This window comes from Salvia hispanica, chromosome 1, assembly GCF_023119035.1.
Source record: "Salvia hispanica cultivar TCC Black 2014 chromosome 1, UniMelb_Shisp_WGS_1.0, whole genome shotgun sequence".
NCBI classification, from domain to species: Eukaryota; Viridiplantae; Streptophyta; class Magnoliopsida; order Lamiales; family Lamiaceae; genus Salvia; species Salvia hispanica.
The window spans coordinates 41,471,012-41,485,488 of NC_062965.1; the positions used below are offsets into that span (position 1 = coordinate 41,471,012).

Genomic DNA, 14,477 nt, shown 5'->3' on the forward strand with positions numbered 1-14,477 from the left:
TAACAACTTAAAAAGTTAGTAACATAACGTGCATGTAAAATATAAAATACATTGTTATACACGTGATGGTTCGTCAAGACGAGTTGACTTACCCAAGTTTTTATTGCGCAGACGTTGTGTAATTTCTAAAAATAGGATTAGACGGTATTTACTATTTTGACAAGAAAATATTCGATTAGAGGTTTTTCATAATTTATTCAATACAATAAGTAATGGAGGAGTAAAATTTATTGATGAATAGTCATTTCAAAATGAAAATAGTGCACTATTATATTGGTGTCATTTTACAAAATGCAACAATAAAGGATGTATAATCTTAAACCAGGTATTCCATCGTCGTGCGAACAACACCCAATCCATCAACATATGACTATATTGGGGTCATTTTCACAAATTGCGTTGATCAGACTAGATTCTAACAATTTCCTCTAGGTTTCTCTGTCTCACGAGATATCACAACTTGACCCAGCCATCCAACCGATGTGCGATCAACACCAATCCTTCCATTATCCCTTTGGTAGACTATGGATAACCGATTAGTCGGTCTCTAACTCTATCTCTATCTCTTTCCGACGTTGTACTGATTGCTTCACCATCTTCCTTTCCTTTCCGAAAAGCCGCTCCATTGTGTCGCCCTACACCTTCTCTTCGACGTTCGACTTCGATACTGTTGACTGCTTTCTTTACGTTTTTATAGTTATTGTCTTCCATGTGATTTCATTACCAATTATACTGCTGCACTGTATGTCTATTCTCTTATAGATAGTAGTGTTTTTTTGGTTTCTATTGTGTGAAATTGAATTGCATACCCTAAAAATCACAACAAACGCCTTCTTGAATTCACCACAACCACGTGCAATCACCTTTCCAAACCATTCATCACATTTTTTTTTCACAACAAAGTATGAATGGTCGCTACAGGATGTAAGAACTATCATGCTACTAGTTCTTCTGATTTTTTCTTTTCCTTCATAACTTTTTACTGTAAGTTTTATGTCGCACAAATATGAAATGTGATTGAATCCTAAATAGAATCAAATTCTTTAATACTCCCTCCGTTGCTTCATAGTTGAGTCATTTTTCTATTTCGGGAAGTTCTTTCATAGTTGAGTCATTTCCATATATAATAACTTTTTTTTCTCATTCTTACTTTACTCTTTCTTACTTTATTCTCTCTACTTTATTCACTTTTTACTTTATTCTCTCAACGTTTTTCTCTTTCTTACTTTTTTATCTATTTATTTAACATACTCAACATTCCTTTCTTAAACTCCGTGCTGAAAAGTTTCGCCTCAATTATGAGGGAACGGAGGGAGTATAATACATAAACTTGGTATCAGACACATTTCCTTAATTAATTATCTATCAATTGAATATATTGATTTGAACGGGATATTTCCTAATTAGTCATTAATCTTGACTAATATTATTATGTTTCATATTAGTGTACTGCTATTAAGCAAAATTTAGATATTTATATATAGCGTCTTGATTAACATTAATTTAGTCAAAAATATATATGGTTATGATTGCCATAAATTTGACATTAATTATGTCATTAACTAATAAAATCAAATCAATTGTTATTAATTATTTAATTTGATTTTGGTATTACTTGACAAAAAAGAAACATCATAATTAAATAGTCACTTTGATAAAAAGACATTAATTGTTTGTTATTAGAGTTTGTCATCTCTCTGGCGATAAATACAAGTGTGGTGATCTCTTCATATCACACATTACAGAGAATACATAAACGAGCGAAAGAGAGAGAAACAAATCCTTAGAGTTGTAGTTGCATCACTTAGACATGCCCAAGGTTCTGGAACCGCCCATTATAGTTCAGAAACCGCCGGTTCTGGTTTCGGTTTCGAAAAATCTCTAACCGAAACCGAACCTTGAGCATATTTTGCGGTTACAGATCCGGTTCAAAAACCGCTGGTTCTGGTTTTGGTTCCGAACCAGAGGTTTTTTGGAGTTCGGTTCAGCTGCGGATGCCGGATTTTGGCGACTTTTTGTAGTTCCGATTCAGTTTCACGATTTTCTCACGGTTTTTTGCATAAAATGTTAGGAGTTACTTTGTATTAAATTCATTTTTAGAAGGAGACATTAGTTTCCAAGTTGCAACCTACAAATTATGAAATCACCTTCGTGATAATTTAATAATTCTTGAAACCATAGCCGGCGTAGTTTGGAAATTGATGAATAGTAGAATTAAAGTTATTGAATTTTCGGTACGGTGTACCTTACCGAAACCACCATACCTAATACCTTACTATAAATTCTGTATGCAATAAAAATCTTACATTTACCTTAGCAAAATTTTCGGTATACCGATGTTCGGTACGATATACCTTATTTTCGGTATGACGAATTTTTATACCGCTACTGTACCTCATTTTCAGTATACCGTACTGAACTTCATTATACCGTACTTTTGTGGTATACCTCCTTTCAACATCAAATGAAAATAGATAATTTGAGTTTTTAGAATATAATTTATATTTTATAATCTAAAAATATAAAATATATTTTATAGATAATTATATTTATGGTATATATCTTAATTTACGGTATGCAACGGTATACCGTGGTATATGCAAATTATACCGTTACCTTACCGAAATGGAGTATTTCATTAGGGTATCATACCGTACAGAGAATCAAGGTATATCAAAAATTTGATATTTTCGATAATATTTTCAGTACGATATGACTTGTATTACAGTATTTCGTATTTTTCCCCGGACTAGCCTTAGTCTAGAATCCAAATTCTATTTTCGTCCCAAAAAGACCGTGAGGTGGATGTTGGGTTTGTGTGATGTTCTCGTTTCTCATTATTTAATAGAAATTAGACTTAAGTAGACTCTCCGGAAATAATTTGCTATAGCTCAGAAATACTCCTTCCGTTCATAAAAATAGAGCAATTTGTGTATGACATGGATTTTAATGTAGAATTGGTAAAATAAGATAGAAGAGAAAAAAGTAAGTGAGAAGTAGTGATAGTGAAATAATATGTAGGGTTATTATTTGTTGAAATTTTTTCATAAATGAATGTGCTCTGTGTTTGTGGACGGAAAAAAAAATGGTAATTGTGCATAGTTTTGTCAAAACGCTGTTCACACTTTGCAGAGCTTGTTTGTCTACCTCATAATCTCAGAAACCCCATGAATGTATGGGAGAGAAAGTTGCTAACTAACCCCCTTCTCTTTCTCTCTCTTCACATGCACAATTCGCCACTGCAGTCATCTTTTGAATAGCTCCAACCTCCAATCCTCGCTAATTAACTTCCAATGCTACTATTCCCCTCCAAATCAGTGAGTCCTTTTTTTTTCTTTAAATTCTTTTTGCTTGGAACAATCAATTCCTTTTCAATCATGTAACCGCTACTTTGTACTACTTCGCCTCTTTTCTTTGTTGCGTAATTCAGCTTACTTGAATTGCTTGGGGAATTTTTAATGAAAACTAACTTTCTATTTCTTAGTTTCGTATGTTTTTGCTTATAATGATTCAAGCTTGCAACAAGATCTGGCATAAATTATAAAGAATTCAAGCAATAATTTAATTTATTTCTGGTAATTCTGTGGTTCTTAAAGCTTGCGTATCTAGGGCCCTTGTTTAATGTTTTGAACGAAAAGTTATTTATAATTATTATTCGAAGCTGACAAATTTTTCTGTTTTGACAAGATGACATAATTAGAGGTGTAATTTTTTTTATTATACTTTAGTCTAAGTCAGTTGTTAATTGAACTTATAATAGCAATCTTTGGGTATCTTATTGTTTTTTGACTTAATCCTTGTTTTTCTTAACAACTTTGACTATAGACAAGACTCTAGAAATTTCCTTGATCTCATTTAATTGTTAGATGAAGATGTAGTCTCTGGTTCTCTCTTTGCAAAATTGTCATGACTTTCAATTAATAGAAAAACATCAACTTGACTCTGAATTGATGAGAAGTTTTGAGTTAAGTTTGAGATACATATTGGCTACGACCGACGAACAAGAACATAAACTAGAACAATAAATTCTGATATTGAAAGAACACGACAGAAACGGTAAATATCTGAATGGAATTAATAGAACTGTAACTCTAGAAGAAATACACCAAAATAATCCTCACGAAGAGGCCACAGTCTTCAACCGTCCAAGTGATCTCGCAAAAGATTCACTGCTCTCATTCTTAAGTGCTATTTATAATAATCTTATATCCCTATAATATCAAATCAAATCGTAACTAATTAAGTAAATAAAATCTAATCAAATCCTAACTAATTAATAATTAAGAATAAAGATAAGTCCAAATCTCATTCTATATCAAATTCATTTGCTGATCTACTGCATATCACATTTGTAGAAACTTGAATAGATAAGTGCATAAGAAAAGAGAGGTGAAGAAGCTACTTTGGTTATAGTAATTGTTAGTGGCTTCTACTTACATAATCTTAGCTATTGTGTGAATCTTTCTATTTAAATTCTTATTCAACAGCTCTGAACTAATATTTATTTCTTATAGTAGAAATTGAGACAAACCAACTTTTTGTGTCCTCGTCCAACTCATTCAACTGCTCGACATGCGATATTTATGCAAAATAAAGTTCCAGGAAGTATGTTGTGTTGAGATGTGTTTGAATAAATGAATGGATCTATTTTGAAACTGGATTCATCACCTAAGCAACATAATTTGACAAAAGTTGGAATTTGGAGGGAATATTACATACTCCATCTGTCCCATAAAAATATGTGCACTTTCCGTTTTCGTCCGTCCCATATAAATATGAGTGTCTCAATTTATTACCCCCCTATACATCAAGTTATTTACAACTTATACCACCATCAAAACACTAATAATAATGTTGGTCCCACTATCCACCAACACTACTTTAACTACCCTTCTCCTCCTCTCTCGTACTTTACCAATTTTGGCTTAATTCCCGTGCCATATCATATGCCCATATTTTTATGGAATGAAGGGAGTAATATTTTAAAATGCGCTTTTCTCAGAAGAATGTTTATAATAAACTGGGAATAGACTTTAACAGCAAAATTTATTACTATTTTCAAAGCTACATAAAATCCTGTTGTTATACTTTGTTAGTATGGTAGCAAACTAGCATAGTTTCGGATGCAGATTGTGTTTTTCTTTTCTTCCCTGCTGTATCTTAGTATAGAAGCATAAAAAAGTATGGAAAAAGTATTCTGAGAATCTGAAGAACAGTCAACTTCTTCCTTTCGAGGGCCATCAGTCTTACACACTGCTAATGCAGAATTTTGGTTGTTTTGTTGGACGTGTGATGCTGGTCTCTTTCAAGAATACTTTTCCAATTATTCATTCATTTGACACAGAAAGGCTCAAAGGCCTTCTAAATCTTTGCCTGAGAATGGCTTCGTTGAGCTCTAGCTTTGGTTTTGAATTTCTTCACGAATAACAAGACTTGTCGTATTTTTTTTCTGGTTAATAGAATCCCCTATGTTAAGCACTTGCATTTAATGGTACACTGTATACATGTATTCCTTAGTCTCAAGTTCCACTTTCTGATATACTCTGAACTCTCTGACAAGATCTTGGAATAAAAGATCAATGATAGTGTTCATGATTTGTTTTTAGGTTTCTTTCTGAGCTGTTACTTCTTTTGCTTTGTTATTTTGGTTTTAGGCTCACATCTTTTTTTGTGCAAATGTAGAACGTCTAGCAGGCCTAGATTGAAGTGTGTTTATTCATCAAAGCAAAATGAAATTAAGATCAAATAAAGGGTGGAAGTCCATAGTGCCACTCCGTTTGACTGAAAAATCAGCCCGGCATTTTTGTTTCTTTTCGAAAGTGAAGTCAGATAATGATAGTTCCGAAAGCACTCCGGTGTATCTGAACGTATATGACTTGACACCCATGAATGGTTATGTCTATTGGGCTGGCCTAGGTATATTTCACTCTGGGGTCGAAGGTATGTTTTGCTCACAATGTATTTACCAACCGTGTCTATTTCATGGTTTATAACTATAAAGATTGCTATGTTGAATTTGTTCTGTGCCTTTTCTTTTGCATTGTTGCTTGATGCATGAACATGTACTTCAAAAGAATATTCTTTCTGACCAATTTTGTTCATACTTCACAGTCCATGGCATAGAATATGCATTTGGAGCTCATGATTATTCATCTAGTGGTGTCTTTGAGGTCGAACCTCGCCAGTGCCCTGGATTTAAATTTCGGAAGTCCATATTCGTTGGTACTACATCATTGGATGCAACTCAAATTAGGGAGTTTATGGAACGTCAAGCTGCAAATTACAATGGCGATACGTATCACTTGATTGTAAAGAATTGCAACCATTTCTGCAAGGACACTTGTTACAAGTTAACAGGAAAAAGAATCCCAAAATGGGTAAATCGTCTGGCCAAGTTAGGTATGTTTTTCGTTGGTTATTGGTAATTTTGGCTTTGTTTTCATTCGTACCCTGACCTCCTTTATGTTCCAAAAATTGGTCTAAAATTATTGTTTTGAGGGATTGATTAGATAGAGATATTAAAAGAGCAGAGAATTTTGACACTCGACTAGTACACAATTGTTCCATGGTGAAACTCGTTAGAAGCTACCAAGACATGAGCTTTAAAGAAATATGAAATGTTCGCTTATTCGATTTCTTGTGCACTTAGGTTCAATCTTCAACTGTGTTTTACCCGAGGCCCTTAAAATTACTGCTGTGCAACATGAGCCAAAATTCCAACCGAACAACAATAGTGAGAAAACAAGGCTTAGAAGCACTTTCAGCTGTCTTTCCTCAATTTCATCAAGGCAAAAGCAGTTGTCCACTTCGTCTTTGCTACTACAATCCCCCTTGAAAGGATGCCTACGACCATGGGAACTAAGAAGGTCTGCTAATGGCTCACTCAAGGAAAGGTAAGAGGAAAGGTCTACTTAGAAATGTCTTGGTGGGAATATCCAAGTGGTTTCTTGGGATTCTTTTGTTATCTGTATTGCAGTTGAGCAAAATAGCGTTTTTGTGCACAAATCATGAAGCATTCATTCGTCTCCCTCTTGGTTATTCTTTTCGTCATTGTAGATGTGTCTTGTCTATGTCAATATAGTATAGTGATTGATGTAAATCAACTAATCCCATGTCAAGTGTGGAGTATTGTCGTGTGTGGGCACGATGTTTGATCATGTAGACTCTACCCCGTTAGTCCATAGTATTAGCAGTTTAGGGTGCAAACTGTATTTGCTCGATGTACGATTCTAGCTGATGCAAATGCATAGCATGTACAGAAACAATGTTCTCTTTATGGAAATGGATTCTTGAATCTTCAGAAAGCTGTGTTTTGTGAGGTATGCAGATGAAACTAATAATGCACCTGTAAAAGGAGTTGGATAATCGACAACTATGAAGCAAAACTATCATCTTTCTTCTGTACAATGCATTCCAAAACCCATTAAGTTGAAATGCCCAATTAAGCTAAAACAAGAATGATGTTAATCTGCATTTGATTTCAATAACCAAAGGTATAAAAGAGTGGGATATACACGCCGAAGAGGGGATTACGTTTGAGATAATAAACCTGCAGGAACACCAAAGAGAGAACATTCAGATTAACAACCATCTTTGCAGTGTGTATGAGGGAATTTATTTGTAATGTTACAATGCAGCAGCAAACAATATATGGGTAAGTGTTGCTGAGCAATTCCACAGGAACAAGGTTACAGTTTCTATTTAATCAGCGTGTATATGTTAATAATAGTAATGTGGTTACAGAAGTCGAACAGAAGACCAAATATATTCTTCTCGAGCATGGCCAAGAAATTATCAATCGCCTTTCTGATGCAAAACACTAGGCATGCTAATATTACCATTGAGAGCTGCATGATATACGCGTTTCTCCGGCAACCCAACATCTGAAAGAATCAAATTACCCTGCATCACATAACACCAACATTTTTAGGCTACCAAAGCAAAATTTCCTACACTTCATTTCTAATCAAATGATAATTAAACGCAGTAATTGCCTCAGAATACACGGTATACACCAACTTTGGGTTGAAATTGGTTTTGCACATAACGTCTTAAACTTTCCCCAAAACATACGAACTTCTCTTTCATTTCTTGGATTTCTCAAAAAATCCAAATCGAAACTAATAAAAGCCACGAGGAATTCAAGATTGTCATTTGCATATGGGGTTTGTGTGGGAAAAAGAGAGTAAAGTTTGTATATTTTGGGACAAATCTTAAAATTCATGTTCAAAATTAGAAAATGATAATTTTGTGCAATCAAGGACAGGTTCTAAAGTTCATGTGCAAAATCAAAAATAAATTTGTGTATTTTGAAGCCAATGACAATTATGTAAAAAGTTATATCTGCAAGAGGTAAAACATAATGTCTCAAATTGCACTACTAAGAGATCTGCTCAATACGATCAAGTAATAGACATTGGTTCTTGGAAAATGGGTATGTACCTCTTGAGCCATCAGCTTCCTGACATTTTCTGCATAAAGCTTTGGGTTTTCAATTTCTTGTTCTGAGGGATGATACACAGGTAGTCTCTTCACTTCAATGTAATTTACAAATTGACTCAGAAGAAGAATTACATGGCGTGCCTGCAACAAGATGTATGTTAGCAAACCGCAGAGAAATATGAGGTGCTCCTTGGATCTTAGCAACAGATACTACAAACTCATACTCAGCCTGGAGGTCAGCTATCAACAATTCAAGCTGACCTTCTAGCTTGTATAGGTTCCACAAAGCAAAATTCCAAAAACAACTCACCCCGGAAATAGAATCCCATGCAGGACTGAATCTCCGGTAGGGGTATCTTAAGATAACAGGTTGTACTGGAGCCTTTGCCAGAAATACACCAGTCTTGAATGGAAGAAGGTAGTCTCCATTTGTGGTCGTGCCTTCTGTTAGAAACCAAAGTAAGAATTGAAATGGCATCAAATGAACAGATTGTGAGATATAGTAGAACCCCTAACATTCATGGTTTTTTACTGAACATGCATATAGTGTGCTCAACTTTCTAACCATAAACCCTACCACAACACGAAAATGGAGCACTTTAAAACTGAAACATTTAGTTTCGCTTATACTAGCACTGTATTTAGATAGGAATCACCAAAAACTCAAAGAGATTGATTAGAAATTAGTGGAAATAAGAAAATGTTTTAGTTCAGAACAGCCAGAGAGTGAACACAACACAACAAAAAGGCAAAAGAATAGGAAAGAGAAAATGGTAAGGAGAATTATCTTGGAAAAAATATTACAGACTACAGAGCATGTATCATCACTGCTCGACAAGTCTTTTTTCATATGCAGTACAGACTACAGATAAGTATTGCCTCGGACATATGAGTTAATACACAATATTACATGTTACAGATCCTTTTAGTAGGATATCAATGATCTTCTGACAACTGTCGATAACAGTGATTCAAGAACTCAATGGCATACAATTAACAAGCAGACAGAACCGAAATAATTGTAAGCTCAGTAAGTTGCATTCACAAAAATAATGTATCTTAAAGCTTGTAACTGTGTTGAGAATGTAACCTGGGAAAATAATCATCCTTGGAGCAAACTCGTCTTGATAGGCTTCTCGAATTCTTTCAGTTACAATACCTGCATACAGAAAAGGAAGGAATAAGACGACATGAAAATAGAATGCCAAATCAGGAGTTTCAAACACTTCGTAAAGCAGCTGAGCAACACAAATATACTTGGTCGGATAAGATATTGAACCAATTTTTCAAGCTGACATTTGTAATTGTACTTTTTATGATCTCAAAAAAGAAATGAGTGTTTTGGCCCAGTTTTGTAAGAAGAAAGCATCATTACACTAGATAAAACTTAGTTTGCTTTCAATTTGAGTCTCAAAATTCCCCTCAAGCTGGATGCCAAAAAATGGCTGGAGTGTTTGATTCCAATAATGGAAACAGCAGCATCAAAGAGTCAACTGTTTATGCAGTTTTGATAAATTAAATCATTGACTGACTCGGTTTGAAATCAAGATAGAGGTAAAAACTGAGCAGAACATGAATATTGTGCAACTCAAAACACATTAATACAAAATAAAGTGGACATATATAATCCAAAAAAAAACAAACTTAGTACTCTTCTAACATTTGACCTACTTACAGTGTGGTGAAAAAGATTAAGACTATTAAAGTAAAGTACCCAAGGGGGTTAGATTTGCTTATGCAAATACAAAAGAATAATGCAATCTTGGCAACCATAAACCACCCTGGGGGAACAAGAGGTGTACTCTTGGAATGAGTTACATTATGGAACAACTTTTAATGGGCATAGTGCATAAGTTGTTTGGTTTGCAGAGGCTTCAATTGTATACACTCTTCATCTGGTTCAAATGTCACAGTCAAATATTCACCTACAAAGAAGACAGTACTAACATATGCCCCTGCCTAGACATAACTGCAACATTTCTAGTTGAGACACATACCTGAGACGCCTTTGAAATCTGATGACTTTAACTCCCGCTGTACAAAGACACAACCAAGACACTTGCTGTAACATACAAAGAAACAATTTTCTAAGCTATCTTTTGATAAAGAAGAATCCTTATAAGAGCAAAATGCTTGGCAGGAAGGGATAGATATCCACAAATAAAAGACAATGTGGATAACCATTTAATATACAATCAATAAATAAGCCTAGCAGGATACCCAATTGGAAAATATATAGTCGCCTAGCGGTTCTACATAAATATAATACTAAAATTAGAAAAACAATAAAAGGGAATTTAGGTTCATACAGGTGACTGCCAAGAGAAAGGTGCTCATTGTAATATCTATGCATGCACATGAAGGAAGGAAACATAGAGACATACACTGTTTTAACTACTCCTATATCACAATGAAAACCACTCTAATGTCAGATGAATAGTTTAATTTCCACTCAGCAATCCAAATGCCATTAACATTTACAAATCCAAAAGCAAAAGCCACAGGATATAAATGCATGAGAAAAAAAACACATGAGAAAGATAATTATAATATCTGTAAACAAACAGCATGCACACACCAAAATAGAGTCTACAACCTTATGAGACCAATAAGAGGAAGTTTTGACACTGATCTCTTCAGCAACAAAACCCAAAAGCACGGTTAACAGAAAAGTCAGATTGAGTAGTTAACAACACATTAATAAAACTAAATCTAAAAATTAGCTAACCTTAGCCACAAAACTTGGAAATGAGGAAGACATATGGTATAGGATATCTATATATGATACATGGTTCGAGATGATAGCCCCATATCTTTCGAACCCTTCGGAGTGGTCGTTAGATTCATTCTGAAAAGTTTGTGTAAGCATATGATCAACACAATATTATTGCACATAAATTATACGAAGCATTTCTTCATCTAAACATGGATGAAGTTTCCAAAACACAGATGTTACCAGACGGTCCAGATCAAGAAGTCAAATAAAGCGGCGTCCGTACAGAAAAAAGTAATGTATTTACTACACTGTCTACACAGATTCTAAAGTTGGGGTTTAACTTCCCACTATAGATCATTCTGTAAGATAGTCACAAGATGCATTTATGGAGGACACGTCTAAGCTCTAAGGTAGCAAGACACTAACAGACTTCTTTACCTCCAATTTTAATGCCAAATCCACTTGTATTTACTTATTTAGAAACTAAAACACCAGAAGAGGGAAGGGTAACTTTTCTTAAATGGAAAGCCCCAAACCACAAACCTAACTTCCATCTCATCTCTAAATAAGCTCTACTGTTAGAACAATGATTCCCCAGAAATCTAAGCATAAAAAGTGTTGTTCTCTCTTCATCACCCCCAATTTAGTAACTTCTGATTGTTGCTAACAAATTATTGATTGCTAAACAAGAAGCCTAATATGATAATGTGCACAATCATGGAAGTATTACATGTTTCGCTAATCTTCAATTAAAATCAGACGTAAACAAACATCTGATAATTTCACAGACTAATACGATACGGCACAACACATAATCATAACATAGCTCAACTAGTTGAATATCCATATCTTCCAAATCCACATAAATGCAATTACAAAACACCGAAATTAAAGAAAATAACCTCATTTTCGCCACGTGTCTCCGATATCCAATAGAAGCCGAACACAAACAGAACCGCCCTGGAGAGAAACCTTCCAGTGCGGAGGATGACCGTCCTCCTCCACCCGCGGAGGTGCGCGTAATCCTCCTGCTCCTCCCCGTCCTCCCTGTTCGGCGCACGGAACACCGTGCAAACCCTACAAATGACGTAGTAGCTGACGAGGATGGTCATCCCGACCACGACTCTTATCGGGACCAGAATCACCAATCTAGGCACCAGCCACAGTCTCTCCGCCCACGAGAGCTTCCCCCGCCCCATCGTACCGTACACGTCGCGCCGCACGTAAGCCGCGCACTTGCTCTGCCCAGGCTCCGGTTTGAGCAGCGGGCGATCATCTCGCTGCTCGAGTTCGGGCTCGGGGCGCTGGTTGGTGGATTGGCGAGTTAGGACTTTGAGCTCCGACTCCATTGTGTGATTTGCGATCAATCAGGTAAGGATTTATGGATGAATTTGGTATGGAGATTGGATTTGGGATTGATCCCTCATCACGCGCTATTCGTCAGCGCGTGTGGATTGCGGTATAGTTAATGACTTAATGTTGTGTGATTGCTTTAAATCATAGCTCTTCAAAATTAGTGACTATTGTAGCGCAGCTTCTCTCTTTTAAAATTAATGACTAGTGACGTTATTCTACGTTTTTCTCCCATGCGGCCATGCCTTCTTCATCCTTCTTCAGTTTTGGCATTGATGTTCTTACCGATAGTCATTGTTTTGGACGTTGATTGGTTATGATGATGATGATGTTAATTATAATATCTATGTGATGTGAAACATTGCACATACACTACTCAAATATATTTCTCAAGATTTGTTCTTGAATGCTAAACTCAAGGGCACAAAATTTAACCCACGAAAAGTTAAACACAAAGGATGGATGATGTAAAGATATGAAGAAATGTATTGAAAGAGGAATCTCTCTGGCACCTTGGACCTTCTTCATGAACACATTTTTTGGCTACTTTCACCAACATACATCGGCTCTATTCAGATAGCAACCACACTTTTATTCAAGCAACAACTACCACTCAAGCAACCAAAATAAATTGGAATTCAAGTTCTCTTCTTCACAAAGGACAAAAAACACTTAAATATGGTTAAATATATTTCTAAAATCTGATGACGAAAGTGTTTACAAAGAGATATATTGGGAAGAAGAAAGAAAGTGAATAGTTAAAAAAATGAGGTCAAAACCATGTGACGGTTCGGCTTCACTCGGATGAGTGGCCTCATGGCTAAATCTCACTCAGCCGAGTAGGAGTCTTCTACCTCGAGCAACATCTTCTCAGCTTGTCTCTCTTCAACAAGCCTCAAATGACAGCGTTCAACATCAATCATTTGTTTTTTAGGACATGGATCTAGTTTATGTTCTTTAACGGGTCTGTTGCATGATGTGTGCCACTTAGTTTCGCATCATTAAGCATAGGATTTGTTTACATAAATATCAATGTGTACTCTATCTCTAATTTTGTTGATTTTTGTTTGGGTATCTATGTTCGTATTTTTCATTGTTATTATTTTTCCATATTTGAGTCTTCTTAAATATCGTAAGTTTCTTTGAATGAATTTGTCTAGTTATGCGGTGTTCGATTAGGTTATTGTATTCAATTAGATTTCTATGTCAATTTTTTTTTTACTACGTTTCAATTTTATTTTGTGATTTGTCTTGGGCATCAGTTATGGGTTAAGAAGCTTCATTCTTGGTAGCTGTAGACATGGAGTGGAGGTAGAGGTGGCCAAACCCAACCGGCCCGCCGGTTAACCGCCGGTTCCCAACCGGCGGGTCGGAGTCCGGTTTCGGTTCGAAATCCGGTTTCACGGTTATAACGGGCTGGTTACGGTTCAAAAAATACGCAACCGGAACCGGTAGTTAACCGCCGGTTCGGAATCGCCGGTTAACCGGGAATATGTAGCCGTCGCCGGTAGGTTCCTAGGGTTGTAGGCGTAGGGCTGAAAAAGGTCAGAAAACCGCCGGTTTGTGTTGGAAAACCGCCGGTTTCTGACACAAAACCGCCGGTTCCCGACGGTTCAGGGCTAGGGTTCAGGCGTAGGCGTAGGGTTGCAGCGTTAGGGTCTGAAAAAGTGTCGGAAACCGCCGATTTTTGGTCAGAAACCGGCGGTTTTCTGACACAAGGTAAGCAAGGTAAGAAAACTACGTGGACTTTGATTCCTCAATGCAATTGAGCATTAAGGATACGTAGGCACCTCAACTTAAATTTTAAATTTAAGTTGAGCTCAAGTCCTTTTCCTTTTATTTCTTTTTTTTTCTAGATTGTAATTTTGTATTTAAATTTTAAATTCAAGTGTATAGTTGTATTGTTGTATTTTGTAACTTGTAATTGTATTGTAGAAATTTACCTTCAAAGTTTCAAATCAATAAA

General features: G+C 35.8%; 2 protein-coding genes across 5 annotated transcripts; one reads left to right on the forward strand and one right to left on the reverse strand.

Moving 5' to 3' along the window:
• Window positions 1-3,131: 3,131 nt before the first annotated feature.
• On the forward strand, window positions 3,132-7,157 carry LOC125201095 (deSI-like protein At4g17486). The gene is made up of 4 exons (XM_048099017.1): window positions 3,132-3,317; window positions 5,683-5,940; window positions 6,112-6,399; window positions 6,650-7,157. The coding sequence occupies exons 2-4, from the start codon at window positions 5,730-5,732 to the stop codon at window positions 6,895-6,897; spliced, it is 747 nt and encodes a 248-aa protein (XP_047954974.1). The 5' UTR covers window positions 3,132-3,317; window positions 5,683-5,729; the 3' UTR covers window positions 6,898-7,157.
• A 171-nt stretch (window positions 7,158-7,328) lies between these two features.
• Window positions 7,329-12,711, reverse strand: LOC125201094 (lysophospholipid acyltransferase LPEAT1-like). Of its 4 annotated transcripts, XM_048099013.1 has the most exons (9): window positions 12,061-12,711; window positions 11,171-11,290; window positions 11,039-11,076; window positions 10,440-10,504; window positions 9,533-9,601; window positions 8,753-8,886; window positions 8,443-8,583; window positions 7,839-7,902; window positions 7,329-7,549 (listed from the first exon to the last, which is right to left on the reverse strand). In XM_048099013.1, exons 1-9 carry the CDS (start codon window positions 12,505-12,507, stop codon window positions 7,530-7,532), a joined length of 1,098 nt encoding a protein of 365 aa, XP_047954970.1. In that variant the 5' UTR covers window positions 12,508-12,711; the 3' UTR covers window positions 7,329-7,529. The 4 variants fall into 4 exon arrangements, with proteins under 4 accessions (XP_047954970.1, XP_047954969.1, XP_047954971.1 ...); XM_048099012.1 differs by lacking the exon at window positions 7,329-7,549 and having other exon boundaries at window positions 7,581-7,902; window positions 12,061-12,708; XM_048099014.1 differs by lacking the exons at window positions 7,329-7,549; window positions 11,039-11,076 and having other exon boundaries at window positions 7,581-7,902; window positions 10,440-10,476; window positions 12,061-12,707.
• Window positions 12,712-14,477: the final 1,766 nt, after the last annotated feature.

Excerpts from the sequence above, each read along its gene's own strand:
- LOC125201095 (XM_048099017.1), top strand. The coding sequence starts at position 5,730 with ATGAAATTAAGATCAAATAAAGGGTGGAAGTCCATAGTGCCACTCCGT. Across the intron at positions 5,941-6,111 it reads ATTTCACTCTGGGGTCGAAG|TCCATGGCATAGAATATGCA; the intron begins GTATGTTTTGCT and ends CATACTTCACAG. Across the intron at positions 6,400-6,649 it reads AAATCGTCTGGCCAAGTTAG|GTTCAATCTTCAACTGTGTT; the intron begins GTATGTTTTTCG and ends TTGTGCACTTAG.
- LOC125201094 (XM_048099012.1), bottom strand. The coding sequence starts at position 12,507 with ATGGAGTCGGAGCTCAAAGTCCTAACTCGCCAATCCACCAACCAGCGC. Across the intron at positions 8,887-9,532 it reads AAGGATGATTATTTTCCCAG|AAGGCACGACCACAAATGGA; the intron begins GTTACATTCTCA and ends GGTTTCTAACAG. Across the intron at positions 7,903-8,442 it reads GGAAGCTGATGGCTCAAGAG|GGTAATTTGATTCTTTCAGA; the intron begins GTACATACCCAT and ends TATGTGATGCAG.